Raw genomic sequence first — 15,506 nt, 5'->3', positions numbered from 1 at the left:
AACAACTGTGAAGCTTCCTCCCTGCAGGGGTGGACTGGGGGCTTAAACTCTGGTTCGTAGGGGATAGTAACGTGTGCTCAACAGGTGCACCACTGCTCAGCCAATCACATCATTCTTTTAATAAAGAAACATCATAAAGATTCAATCACAATGTAATAATAGTCTGTGCATACTCATGATTTAAACTCTTGACTAATTTTTCCAGGTCTTGCATATATCTCCAAGCCACTAGCTAAAATATATACAAGTTAAATATCTCAAGTTTATTGATTCAAATATCTGCTGACAAATTATTTGTACTTCTGTTGCCCAGAAATTACTTCTTTACACAGTGAAAGTAATTTTTTTACTATTAACAAGACTGACACTTGAATTCAAAGTTCTGACTTTTAAGAGTCAGTTTGCTAGGTAGGTTCAAAAGGCATTGTGAGCTTATTGTAGAGAGAATTTCAAGTTGGTAACATTCTTTCTGTAAATCTTTCCTTTTCCTTTCGGTGGTAAAATAATTCCTTTCAAGGACAAATTCCAGGCAAATAATGAAGAACTGCCTGCAGGTTAATGAGCCTCATAGTCTCCCATACTCCAAAGTCAACCACTTGCTTCTTAAAGATCCTCACAGATTTCCATTATCTCTACATTAGCCCTAAATTTCCCTAGTGCCTATTTAATTTATTTCCTCTTGTTTTGTCCCTGGTGGGTATGGAAACAGATGGTAATTCTTCTTCTTATTCAATCTGTGACTCTTGCCAAGTCAGTGAAAACTTCTGATAAAAACAGTAAATTTGAAGAAAGACTCTTACCTGCAGGAGAGGCCTCTGCACCCCCAACACCTTCATGGTGTCCGCATTAGCAAGGATTTTCAAGGGATCTGATGTTTTAGTGACTCCTTCAATCTCTTTGTTGATCTCAGCCAAGACCTGATTGAGGAAGATGTTTTTGATGTACATCGTGAGAAACTCTCGGAGAGGACACTGTTTGGCTGGGCCAAGTCCCAAGGCATGCTCAATTTCCTGAATAAATCTGGAAGATAAGCAGAGTAAACGAATGTCAAACATATATATATATATAAACTCAACAAAATATGGGAGTCTGTAGGATGTGGTTATTTCCATGGGAAAACTTAAGAGATAATATCAAAGTTCTTAACAAGAGTGGGTCATAATTCTTTATTAGTCTATGTAAGAGGTTGCTTTTTTTTTTTTTGACAAGTTATTTTTCACTAAATGAATACAAGCAGGATGAAATATTAAATGTGACTTCTATACTAGAAGGAAAAACATTGGAAAATAGTTTTATCAACTCAAGAAGGGAGTAAGAATATAAGAAACCAAGTATGATAAATAAAAAATAATGAAAAAAAATTAAAAACAAAAAAATCATACTTCCAAATGCTAAGTAGATCTGTAAGAAGAGACATCTGTATCTTGTATCATAGAGGATATTCAGGAAAAAAAGGAAGGATATTAGCAGAAAAATGATAAAAAGACACACACACACAAAAAAAACAGGCTTACAGAAAGGGGAATTCAATAAGGTGAAACATAAGACAAAGTGCTGCCTTCCTTCCTAATTCCAAACACAAAAAGTAATGATACTGAGATAATATATTTGTTTGCACACATGTGTTAGCTAAATTTGGCAAGCTTGAAAATGCAGTCTGTTGGTGGAAGTATGAGGAAGACACATTCCCACATATTTGTGCTGGGAGCAGAAAATGCTAAAACCTCCATGAAGAACAAGCTGGCATTATCATTCAAAATTACAAATGAATTTCCTGTGACACAGATATCCCACTTGACTTTTTAAAAATATTTTGTTTGGGGGGGCGGGCGGTGGCGCAGTGGGTTGAGCACATTTGGCGCAAAGTGCAGGGACTGGCGTTAGGATCCCGGTTCGAGCCCCTGGCTCCCCATCTGCAGGGGAGTCGCTTCACAGGCGGTGAAGCAGGTCTCTCCCCCACTCTGTCTTCCCCTCCTCTCTCCATTTCTCTCTGTCCTATCCAACAACGAATAGCGTCAGCAAGGGCAGTGATGGTGACCACAGCGAGGCTACAACAACGAGGGCAACAAAAGGGGGAAAGAATGGCCTCCAGGAGCGGTGGATTCATGGTGCAGGCACCGAGCCCAGCAATGACCCTGGAGGAAAAAATATATACATATTTTTTGTTTAATTTGACAGGAAGGTACTTAGAGGGGAGGAGGAGATAGATATATACCTGCAGCACTGTTTCTGTGTAAAACTTTCCCACTGCAGGTGGAGACCAGTGGCTTAAACCCAGGCCCTTGCACACTGTAACGTAGGCACTCTGTGAGGTGTGCCACCACCCAGCCCCATAATATTCTTTTTAAGGCAGAGGACCGAAAAAGTTTTAAAATCATCAATCAGGTAGTAGTTACTTAAGATGTGGTATGTCTACATATTGGATTTCTTTGCTCTGATTCAACCCCCAAATTTGGAAGATTCTGACTTGCTAAAATCAGAAAATGTTCAGGACATACAGTGTAAAGTGAGAAAAATAAGGTACAGATTAGTAAATATTTATTTACTAAGTATCTACTGCGCTGACATTGGGTAAGAATTATATGCCCTGGAAAAACCAAAAAATAATAGTTTCTATAGACAGCAGGGATCTTATGCAGTATGCAAGAAGAGTAGGGAATAAGATATTTCAGTTGTGATGTTTTATAGCCTTTTGATTTAAAAAAAATGGTGAATATAGGAGTCAGGTGGTAGTGCAGCGGGTTAAGCACATGTGGCACAAAGCGCAAGGACTGGCATAAGGATCCCGGTTCGAGCCCCTGGCTCCCCACCTGCAGTGGAGTCACTTCACAAGTGGTGAAGCAGGTCTGCAGGTGTCTGTCTTTCTCTCCCCCTCTCCATTTCTCTCTGTCCTATCCGACAACAATGTCATAAAAAACAAACAAACAAACAAAACCCCCCAAAAAAACAACAGAAAAAAGCAATGTCAACAATAACAACAATAATAACTACAACAATAAAACAACAAAGGCAACAAAAGGGAACAAATAAATAAATATTTAAAAATCGTGAATATATTAACTACGCAGGTAAAATTAAATTATGAAATCTAACAATTACCTAGACATATCAAAGAAGACATTTCATAAATTGCTTTCTAATTAGAACATTTAAAGTTTGGTGCACAAATATTCTTCAAGTTTAGCAGTTTAAGCTAATGAAGAGTTTCCTTTATTTAATAAACACATTGTGGTTGAAATTGCATATCACCAGTTAAACACTCTATTAACCTGTGGAGTGTGTGTGTGTGTGTGTGTGTGTGTGTGTGTGTGTATGTAGGGGGGAGGGGTGGGGAGTGGGAGGAAGAAGGGGAACACACATTCTTACAATGAGAAAGCACCCTTAAGAACTCAGGAAAGGAAGGGGATATTGAGAAGACTTAAGAAATAGTACTGAGGTCTCTTGATCAACATAAAGCAACATGGAAGAGGAATGAGCAAGACCCAGAACAAGATACAATATATTGTTAAGAGTGAGACAAGGAAAGAACAGAATATTCTCCATAGAAGAGACCCAAAAGAATAATAACCATATGAAATAATGCTCCAAGTCTTTGACTGTCAGAGAAATGCAAATAAAGACAACAATGAGATATCACTTCACTCCTGTGAGAATGTCATACATCAGAAAAGGTAACAGCAATGAATGCTGGAGAGGTTGTGGGATCAAAGGAACCCTCCTACACTGCTGGTGGAAATGCCAATTGGTCCACCCTTTGTGAAGTGCAGTCTGGAGAATCTCAGAAGGACAGAAGTAGACCTATCCTATGACCCTGCAATTCCTCTCTTGAGGATATATCCTAAGAAACCAAACATACCAATCCAAAGAGATCTGTGTATACCTGTGTTCATAGCAGCACAATTTGTAATAGCCAAAACCTGGAAGCAACTCAGATGTCCAACAACAGATGAGTGGCTGAGTAAATTGTGGTCTATATACACAATGGAATACTACTCAGCTATTAAAAATGGTCAGTTCACCTTCTTCACCCCATCTCAGATGGAGCTTGAAGAAATCATGTTAAGTGAGATAAGTCAGAAATAAAAGGATGAATATGGGATGATCTCACTCAAAAACATAAGTTGAAAAACAAGATCAGAAGGGAAAACACAAAGGAGAACTTGGACTGGAGTTGGTGTATTGTGCCAAAGTCAAAGACTCTGACGTGGGTGGAAAATTCAGGTTCTGGAACATGATGGCAGAGGAGGACCTGGTGGGGGTTAGATTGTTATGTGGAAATGTTACATATGTACAAACTACTATATTTTACAGTTGACTGTAAATCATTAATCCCTCAATAAAGAAAGTTAAAAAAAAAAAAGGCAACAGAAAATGAAAGAATAGCAAACAGGTAGTTATTCAGGTCATGAGTTTATAGCCTCCAAATCCCACCTTCTGTTTTATTGAGCCCCTTCTGAGAACTACCACCCACTTGTATCATGGTCTCCTTGGTCTATCTATGAGAGAAAGACTACAATAATTTCAGTGAGTAAATCCACCACACCAAAGAGCTTTTCACTTGATTAATTTTTAATATTATGGGAACCAATCAGAACTTTCTGAGAGGAAGTATTTCTTTTACATCTTCAAAATCATCAACATTTCTGAGAACAAAGTTCTTAGTAGTTAGCTTGTTTCTAAACAGGATGACAGAATGTTATAAACGACTCACACTTTTTTTTCCCCCGAAGCTCTTACTTGCCTTTGGTGTCCTTAGCATCTGAACCTGCTCTGAGCAGTGCTGATGAAGTGGATCCTATCACTTTGCCCTGAAAGATTTCTGTTGAATACAAATCATCTATTCCCTAAAGCGTAGGCATCAGTCCACAATGACACATCCAGGTTGATGTTGTCATCTTTGACTCGAGGGGACTTAACTCAACATGTTTCCAAATCTGCTTTCAGAGCTGTGAGGGCCCTGACTGTACAGAGAGCATGAAACAGATGAATGGTAATGAGAGAGAAAAACTAGAGCTGTCCTGCCAACCCCTTTCTATTGTCAAAACCAGAAGGCAATAGCACTAAATGAGTGAACTGCCCTTTCTTGGAAGGACACAGAATTTTCCTGGAGGTTTTCCTAGGCCTTTAGGAGGAAAACCAACTCTAGTTCATCACTGGGAAAAGTGACCTAGGGGAGCAGATGGGTCAAAAGCTAAGCACTCAGGCATTTCAGGGTGAATCTTGAATGGATAGGACAATCTCTCCGAACTTGCCCTGTGGATTCTACAACCTGATACAGTAATAAAAGTGATTTTTCTTTTTGATGATTAAATGTGGAAATGAAAGTCAAGCACTTAGCACAGAGGTTGACATAGCAATGATGTCATAATTATGTACTAAGTGCTCACAGTCTTTAGTAACTGCTAAGTAAATGGTGACAGTCGGTGTCTGTAATGATTATTACCATAGAAACCCTGATGAAGTTGGAGACTAGATGTATCTCATGATTATTTTTTACCTTGATCCTTTCCTTTCCTGTGAAATTATGCATAACCAGAAATTCAGACAACTAGTCAACATTTTAAAAAACAGTTTTATAACATTTTTGATGAGAGAGATGCTAGAGCCCTGCTCAGCTCTGGCCATGGCTTGCATGTCTTTTGCATGCAAGTCTTGCTCTCTAATATGGAGCTACTGGCCTGAGGTTAATATTTGGACTGTTTCTGCACAATAAATAGGCTTGACTAAGGCCCTATAGGGCCAGGGACGAGGTGTCAAATTTTCACTGTGGTATCCTCAGTGCTTGTAGAGATACTTGTGGAATGGAGTACTGAATAATGAATAGGTCCTTACAATTTAGCCCATAGTTTCTCACAGCTAGTATCCTTTCTCTAGGAATCTCAACTAAACATCTAGAAGAAATATTACAAAAGAAGGAAAATCATCTCAGTTCTTCCCCATCCAAGTGTTAAAGCTGCCTCTTACTGACAGTGTTTTGTCTCCTCCTTCATCATAATTTCATATTGTTTTTCTTTATTTTATTTTATTTTTTTTGCTCAGTACAGTTATCTATTTAACATTTTTTCCCTTACTGGGGGATTAATGTTTTACAGTCACCAGTAAATACAACAGTTTGTACACGCAGAACAGTTCTCAGTTTTCCACATAACAATACAGCCCCCACTAGGTCCTCTGTCATCCTTTTCCAGGACCTGTACCCTCCTCCCCGTCCATCCTCCCCAGAGTCTTTTACTTTGGTGCAACACACCAACTCCAGTCTATCTATTATTAAGGAGAGACATACTACAACACTGACGCTTAGTTCATCACCATAGCCCTTCCCATGTGCTGTACGGGGTTGGGGGTGTGTGGAGCCATGGGAGGGAGCTTGACACTGGGTCATTTGTGTGGCAAAGCAGGCACCCTTCCGAATGAGCCAGCTCACCAGCCCTACACACTACTTTATATTCTGCTTTCTCATAGAGTACTATAGACTCATTCTATCATGTTGAGGAACATGGGGTTGCTAAATCAAATATCTATTACAGATAATTCTACAGTGAATGTCTACATTTTGCTTCTGCTAAATTATTGCCACAACCAAAATCCAGGGGGTAGCTCCTCCTCATTTTATAGGGGATGAGTCTTTATTTTATTTCTCCTAATTTCCATCAGGTTCCATTCACCTAATAAGTACTTGGAAAATGATCTATTGAATGGGAGATAGGAAAGAAGGTCAAAGGTGAAGAGGGGATTATCAGAAAGTCCAGTTTTTCCAGCAATGTTTCTAATCAGCTCTGTAGTGGTAAGAAAGCACTGAATTTTTAACAGTGAAAAATATCTCATTAGGAAAGAAAACACTTCACTTCAAAGTTAGAATGGAACACAGATGGAACCCTGTCAAAAGGGTATTATCTAATTTCGTGAAGGACTCTCACACTAGGGATTTCCTACTCCTGCAAATGATGGGAAGGCTGGTGCAAAACACAGGTACCTCTGTGCATATGGAAAAAGAAGAAGAGATGCATAACACTATATGGAGACTATTGATTGCAGACTCATGAGAAGCCTCATTTAGATCAGTTTTCTACACCCAAGTTTGTAAAACAGGGTGAATGGAGAGAGAGACAGAAACAGACAGAAAGAGAGAGAGAGAGAGAGAGATTGAGAATGCAGCCAATTTTCACTGCATTTAAATGCTGACAGTATGGATCATTTTCCCTAAATGTGAAAATGTTATTTGTAAATATTTAGTAAGAGTTTTTCTTTTGTTCTTTTTCCAGATAATTAACTAGGGGCCCTCCTCAAAATCTGCATTTTTAATTTAATATTTCTTATAACAAGCATGTGTCCTGTGAAATGAATACATACTACTGTTAGTCTGCTTCTAAATTCTGCTTCTAAGACCCCCTACTGCTGCATTGTTTGTGGTCTATTTACATAATCGTTTTGTTCCCACTGGTTTAATCCCCACTGGTTCACATGCTTTTTCCTCCTCCCCACCCCCTATCCTACGTACATCCTCTTCTGACCTGACACTTCCGCCTCAGGAGATCTAAAAGGACAATATTTTCTAATGAATAGAGATTAGATTGTTGAACTGCATCCCTGCTCATCAATAAAGATTGAACTGTGTCCCAGCTCTGCCATGAGTCCCTGGTTGTCTCTTTCCAGCTTGCGAAGCTAGACCGGCATCTGGCACCCCGAACTGGGACTGGCATATGACGCAACAACGTGGGGCATGAACCTTGGCTCCACACACAAGCAGCAGACCTAAGAAGACCAGATAAGTAAAGCTGCTTGGCTACCCATCCGCCATGGCTTGCCTTTCTACTTATGAAGAGGTTTCCCAAAGCCTCTACTCTTTCTTCATGAGAGTTTCTCTGTATCTGGAACATTTTGCTCTGGGCCACACTTTGGTTCCCTAACTTGAGAGATGCATGGAGATTTCCCTGGGACTTTCTGGACTCCCTCTCCCATGTTTTCCGAGGAAGACTACATTTTGATCTGGGCCACACTTTGCTTCCTTATGACTGTTGTAGTACTTGGGAGATGCATGGAGATTTCCCCTGGGACTTTCTGGACTTCCTCTCCCATGTTTCCCACGGAGAAGGACTACTCTAACTTGAAGAGCATTCTCCAGTACCCTGGCAGTCCCCAAGAATGGAGACATGTGGTTAGTTCTACCCTCCTAATTCGATTCTTTCTTTGATGGGAAGACGTTTTTAAAAATGGGTGCCTGCAGCAATCTCACAGGAACTGTCAGAATCACCCTAAAAGGAATTTCAAGAAGCTTTTTGGACTAGGACGCCCTCCAGGGGACTCATGATACGACATAGTGGAATCTAATAATCTGGTTCAAGTTGCATTTCATAAGAAAATGATTTGAATGACTGAATTTTTGTATGACCCATTTTGCTGTGAGTATTCTGAAATTGACAAAAAATGAAAAAATGTTGGATGCAGCCATGATTTCTAGAGACATCCAGAAAAAGTCCAAAAAATTGTTCTTTCCTCTTTTGATTTTTTTTTTACATCTTGGTATTAACGTGAAACATTTAATCCTGAAAACTGTATGAGTATGGGCAGGGTAAATAGCACAATAGTTATGCTAATGATTCTCATGCCTGAGGCTTCTAACCATGGTTTTTCTGTTTACCTTTCCACATTTTATTGAGTTTAAACTATTTAAACAACCTTAAAATCATACTAGAAAGGACTTCCAATTATAATGGAGTTATCAATTATAGTAAACTTCTAATCTGCTACAAGTTTTGCTTCACAAGTAAATGAATTACAGCTGTCAAGTCTTCACATGAAAAAGCATCTGCTCAAATGAAATCCCCGGAAATCCATTTGGACCCCTGTTCTCTAACATCGCCCACAAGATGGCACGACTACAACAGCCCCTTCCCCCCCAAAACCAATGATGTGACCTGGCACGACCTGAAGAAACAGATTCACAGACTCCGAAGCTCACTCTCTACAGAAAAGCGGAATTCCAGTGGCTGACCTTCCCCATAGAGACAGATGTGCAGCATTTCATCCCCTGGCATTTCTTCTGTGGTCATTTGCTTTGTACTTACACTTCTATAGGACTTACTGTTACACCTCTTGGACACTATATAAAACTTTACAGCAGCTTCCCTTTACACTGCTGGGTTTCTCAAAGATTGACTGCAGCAGTCCATGGACTTTGCACCCAGCTGCCTCGGGACTCTATAGGCCATGTCCCCTTGCCTGCAGGCCCTTTCCCCAGAGGTAGGAACCCCCCACCCCCTTACTAGGTCCTGCCCCCAGAGGCAGGAAACGCCCTTTGAGGCATAAAACGCCCCCAGAGGCAAGAGATGCCCACAGAGGCAGGAAACGCCTTTTGAGGCAAGAGATGCCCCCAGAGGCAAGAAACGTCCTTTCACCTGCTAGACATTGCCCTTTGAGACAGGAAACGCCCCTTCAGGCCTCCTCTTGGCATCACATTGGTTCTTGCTGCTCTCCTACTTGTTCCTCCCTGTCTTGTGCCAGTTCTTTTGAAAATGCCTGTACGATATAGGTTTCTGTTCACCCTACACTCCTGATACTATGGCCATTAGTTAAAAACAAAGGGGGAAATGTTGGTCTGCTTCTAAATTCTGCTTCTAAGACCCCTTCTGTTGCATTGTTTGTGGTTTATTTACATTATCATTGTTTTGTTCACACTGGTTTAATCCCCACTGCTTCGAGGGCTTTTTCCTTCTCCCTACCCCCTATCCTACATACATCCTCTTCTGACCTGACACTTCCGCCTCAGGAGATATATGTAGGACAGCTTTGTGATTAGATAATAGCTAGCTTGCACTGCATTCCTCATCAATAAAGATTGAACTGCGTCCCAGCTCAGCCATGAGTCCCTGGTCGTCTCTCTCCAGCCTTCTAAGCTAGACTGGCATACTACCTATACTTGAACTAGTTCCTTTGGCCCTTCCTCCCTCCCTTTCTCTTTCTTTCGCTCCTTTTTCCTTCTTCCTTTCTTTCTCCCTCCCTCCCTCTCTTTCTTTCTTCCTTTTCCTTATTTTATTCCTTTCCTTCTTCTTTGTGTCCAGGGTTATAAAGGAGATTCAGTGCCTACATGACTCTAACATTCCCATGAGCCACTAGATAAAGTACGAGAGAGATAAAGAGGGAGAGATACACAAAAAAGAGAGACACCACAACACCACTCATGAAGCACCCCCCCCCACCCTGCAGAAGAGTTCCCATGTGGTGACCTGGGAATAATCATTTTCTTATAAAATCAAAATCAAAAACTAAATTTCAGATGATTCAAACTCAGAATCCTCACTTCTGGTACCCTTTGTCTAGTAAGTGTCTCATAAGCACTGCCTCACTGCCTTTTGATTTTTGTGTTCTTTTTTTAGATTTTATTTATTAGTTAATGAGAAAGATAGGAGGAGAAAGAGAAAGAACCAAGAACTAGACATCACTCTGGCACATGTGCTGCCGAGGACTGAACTCAGGACCTCATGCTTGAGAGTTTGATGCTTTATCCACTGTCCCACCTCCCAGACCACGCTTTTTGTGTTTGCCATGAATACATTTCCATACAACCTGCATCTTACATGACAGCATAGTTTAATTATTTCTACAATGATTTTTTTTTTTGCCTCCAGGGTTATTGCTGGGGCTTGGTACCTGCACTAAAAATCCACTGCTCTTGGAGGCCATTTTTCCCATTTTGTTGCCCTTGTTATTGTTGTCATAGCTGTTGTTATTGGATAGGACAGAGAGAAATGGAGAGAGGAGGGGAAGACAGAGAGGGGGAGAGAAAGATAGATACTTGCAGACCTGCTTTACCACTTGAGAAGTGACCCCCCCTGCAAGTGGGGAGTTGGGGGGCTCTAACCAGGATCTTTAATGCCGGTCCTTGCACTTTGCACCATGTGCACTTAACCTGCTGCGCTACTGTCCACTTCCCGATGATTTTTTTTGTTTGTTTTTAAGTTGTTGTATATTACATGGGGTGGAAAATGTACATAGAATATTTTTCTGAAGGGTTGGTGAAATATTGAGGTGTTGGAAGTTTTTCTGTCGAAAAATGCATCATGACTTTCTTTCTTCCTTCTTTTTTGCCTTCAGGGTGATCTTTGTGGCTTGGTGTTGGCACTGAAAATCCACAGTTCCCAGCATCCATTCATTCCTTTTAAAATGTATTTGTTCCCCCAGATCACATCAAATCCATGGGGTTTACAATCAACAGTACTTATACACCTTTCCCATATTTTGGAGCTACTCTCTTCACTGATCTATCTTTCTGGTCCTTCTGCCAACCATGACATCATCTCCCCAGATAATTAGTATACACCTGCATATCAGAATTCAAGCTTAGGCAAAATAAATAAACAAACAAAAAAAACCAACCAACAAACAAAACACTAGTATAGTCACAGACCCTCTGGAATAGAACTAAAATATGCCTACTAGCTATCTACAAAACAGAGATACCCCTCAACTCTTTACCTGCACTATTCCAGCCTTTAGGTCCATGATTTTGTTTGGCTTTGTATGTTAACTCTCTTTTCAACCATCAGGCTCCATATGCTAACAGGATTGTTACCAGACTTCCCTGAACAGACAACCCCACCAATGTGTCCTGGAGCTCTGCTTCCCAAGAGCCCTTCCCCAATAGGGAAAGAGAAAGACAGGTTGGGAGTATGGGTCGACCTGTCAATGCCCATATTCAGCGGGGAAGCAATTACAGAAACCAGACCTTCCACCTTCTGCATCCCACAATGATCTTGGGTCCATACTCCCAGAGATTTAAAGAATAGGAAAGCTATCAGGGGATGGGATGGGATACAGAGTTCTGGTGGTGGGAACTGTGTGAAGTTGTACCCCTCTTATCCTATGGTTTAGTCAATATTTCCTTTTTATAAATAAAAAATTTAAAAAAAATAATAAAATTAGTAACAGCAAAAGACTCTTAAATTTTTTTTCTTTCTAATTTTTATTAGCTAGAGCAGAGAGAAATTGAGAGAGGACAAGGAGATAGAGGGAGAAAAAGATGGACACCTGCAGACCTGCTTTGCCACCTATGAAGTGGACCTGTTGCAGGTGGTAATATATGCACTTGACTGAGTATGCCAATTCTTGGCCTCTCATCATGACTTTTCCAACAACCCAATAGCTCACTTAGACAGTGTGCTGCTTTGCCATGTGCAGGACTCAGATTTGAGTGCATCACCACTGCACTGAAGGCAGCTTCAGTGCTGTGGTCTCTCTCTCTCTCTCTGCCTCTAGCAATATATATATATATTCCTCTGACAGGCACAGAGGCTTTTCTTCTGATCTCATATATCAGAACCAGTAGAAAGTTAGGATTTCTCCCTCTGACATTCTGCAGTATCTCCCATCATACTATTTGCACCAAGGCATCTTACGATCTAGTCTTGACTACATATACAATGCATACCTTCACAGAGAAACTTGGAATCTCTTCCACTACATTAGATACTTATAAATATTAGAAAGAAACCCTAAGCATCTTCTTTCCTTCACTGGATTTCAAGGTGTCTATGCAAAAATCTGCATGCTTTCCACAGGCCTGCAGCTCTGCTTCAGTCATCAAGCATATTCAAAGTAAGTCCCCATGGCAGTATCTTCACTGTGCAGTAATCTACTGTCACCCTTAATATCCGTATGTTTCATAATGGTGCACAACAAAGGTATTTATAAGTATCTAGCAAAGACTTAATTAGCCCCAAACAGTTAATGGCAGAGACAGTAATGCATCATTTGTGCTATAAAGGTAAGAAGTATGAGTTTTCTGAAACTTGCACCTTGGATATTAGTTTTTGGTTTTATGGAATGCAAACCATGAATAACAAATGAGTTACTAGGAAAAATTTTTAAAGAACAGCTCTCACCCTATATGCCACCCCTGAGGGATGAAAAAAAAACATTAAAGAGAAATAATCTATAGGACACAAAAAGAGAATGGAACACTGACTATCAAAGGCAGAACTTTTCTAGAGAAATATAGGCCCATGTAAAAAGATGCCAAGCAGCAGTAATAAAAGGGTTTTGCATGATGGTAGGTCTTTCAACCATCATGTAAGAGTTGATATTCACAAGACCATAGTATAATCAAAACCCCTGCTATGCTTGATTTGTATGAAAGAAAGCTATCTACAAAACAAAACAATATCCATCTAGATACAAACCCATCGTTGCCTGATGAGAAGACCGTCTACTTACAGTAAGCAAAAGGAATCATGGGCCATGAGCATAATAATCATACAGCTGACGTCAGCCTGATGTCAAGAGCAGAGGACTGACATATGCAAACTCACAAGGGATTATGAGTGCAGGAAATTACTCAATCTAGTGTCAGATGGAAATTGCCTTCTTTTCCTGCTTGCCCTTCGTCAGGCTTATCTTCATCTTCTCTCCAGTCTTTTCCTCAGGGAAATGCACCATCTAGCTGGACACTAGAAAACAATGCTTAAGGACTGTGGCCCACACCACATGGCTAGCCAATCTTTCCCTCTTGCTTATTCTACGTACCTAAATTAACCTGTGTTGTAATAAAACTGACACGTTATGTTAAACCCTGAACAAAAGCATCCAGGAGTTTTATTCTTTTTTAACCACAGTACTTGCGCAGTGAACACAGACTCAGGTGAAGGCCTTTGGGATCAAACTCAACTGAGCTCATGCAAAAAAAGATAGCAACTGAAGGTGCAGAAAGAAGCTACCCACATGCCTTTATTCTTTAAGATCCAGCCATCCAGGGGCCAGGCGGTAGTGCAGCGGGTTAATCCCACGTGGTGTAAAGTGCAAGAACCAGCATAAGGATCCTGGTTCGAGCCCCTGGCTCCCCACCTGCAGGAGGTCACTTCACAGGTGGTGAAGCAGGTTTGCAGGTATCTATCTTTCTGCCCTCTCAATTTTTTGACAGCAATAACAACAACGATAAACAACAAGGGCAAGAAAAGGGAAAAATAATAGCCTCCAGGAGCAGTGGATTTGTAGCAAAAAAATTAAAAAAAGATCCATCTATGCATCCAGTTATTTATACCAATTTTATTTTATTTAGTTATTATTGCGAAAGACAAGAGGAGAGAAAGAAAGAACAAGACATCTCTGGTACATATGCTGCCAGGGATTGAACTTGGGACCTCATGCTTGAGAATCCAGTGCTTTATCCACTGCACCACCTCCTACACCACTTTATACCACTTATTTACACCAGGCTTTACCACATCAGGCATTCTTTTTCAGATAGAAAATGAAAGAGAGAGAGCCAGGGAAAGAGAAGCAACCCCTCTGCACTGAAGCTTCCCTTAGTGATGTAGTACTTCTGTGTGGTGTATTGGCAGCTCATACCTGGGTCCTACCACATAGCAGGCACCTTCCCAAGTGAGTTACCTACTGACCAGCTCCCCCCACTCCCCTTTTAGACAGATTTCTTACTTTCCAGGTTATTCTCAGATAAGACATTTAAAGCACAGAGTGAACAGAAAACAACTTGGGCAAAGAAGGAAAGCACTCTCAGAGGAACTGATCCACGATATACTCAACTTGGATTATCTGACTTGAACAAGATCATTTTGCAATGATTTACAAGGGACTCATTCAGAAATAGCACCAGCAGACATATTTAAGATCATAAATCAGCAGAACATGAAAACCAAAGAAAAATCCATAAAGGTTAATGCACTTTGAGGCACATTTGTCTCTTAATTCATGGGAGTGAGTCAGCTGCACATCAGGAAGGGCCTCCCCCAACAGTCTGTAATTGTCCATGCTGAGGAACTACTATCTGTGGCCTCTGTATTTTTCTAGATAGGAATTTCAAAATAAGCTCATCACTGTACAGTCCAATCACGTACCCAGTCCATACCATGAAGAGATAGTTTGCTGGACTTAGGGAATTTTAAAAATTGGAGCCATGTGCTCTTACTTGTAATGACTTTATAATCTGTGCGTAGGGCTGGCTAAGAAAAGAGGTGAGAATCAGTTAGTAAAAATAGCAAAAACTATCACAGGCAAAATGTGGTCTTCGGGCTTGTAAACACGCTTAACTTAAAAGAAACACAAAAACTTGCAAATGATTTGTGACTACATTTAAGTGTTCCCTCTAGACTGAAAAGCACTTTAGGTAAAACAAAGCAAGTCTCTTCAGAATGACAGCTGTTTAAAACTTTTTAAGCATATAATTGGGAGATTTTAGTGAATCAGTCTCTAACCTTTAATATCAAGCAATCTTTTTTTTTCAAACCAAAAGGAATGTTAAATACAGAAAGACAAACTAATGTTATAAAAATTAGAGAAAAAGTAGTAATCTTGTTTTTTCAATAGACCTAGGATTCTATTTTTATCTTATTTGTAGTAAAATAACCAATTCTTTTTTTTTTTTTTTTTTTTTACAAAAGGCAAGACTGTAAGAAAAACTAAGAAGAAAAGTCAGTCCATTACAAACTGTTTACAAATTACCTAGGATCTTATGTGACTTGTTCCCATGTATTGAGTCTATCTTGTTTTAAGTGTTT

General features: G+C 40.2%; 1 protein-coding gene across 1 annotated transcript in view; it reads right to left on the bottom strand.

Moving 5' to 3' along the window:
* EXOC4 (exocyst complex component 4) overlaps positions 1 to 15,506 on the bottom strand; it is a 915,110-nt gene that overhangs the window by 280,705 nt on the left and 618,899 nt on the right. The window contains exon 11 of the mRNA XM_060196593.1: positions 801 to 1,020. Within this exon, the coding sequence (XP_060052576.1) occupies positions 801 to 1,020 (220 nt within the window). The remainder of the gene's footprint in view (positions 1 to 800; positions 1,021 to 15,506) is intronic.

This window comes from Erinaceus europaeus, chromosome 8 (genome assembly GCF_950295315.1).
Source record: "Erinaceus europaeus chromosome 8, mEriEur2.1, whole genome shotgun sequence".
Taxonomy (NCBI): Eukaryota; Metazoa; Chordata; class Mammalia; order Eulipotyphla; family Erinaceidae; genus Erinaceus; species Erinaceus europaeus.
This window is presented reverse-complemented; position numbering and strand designations above follow the sequence as displayed.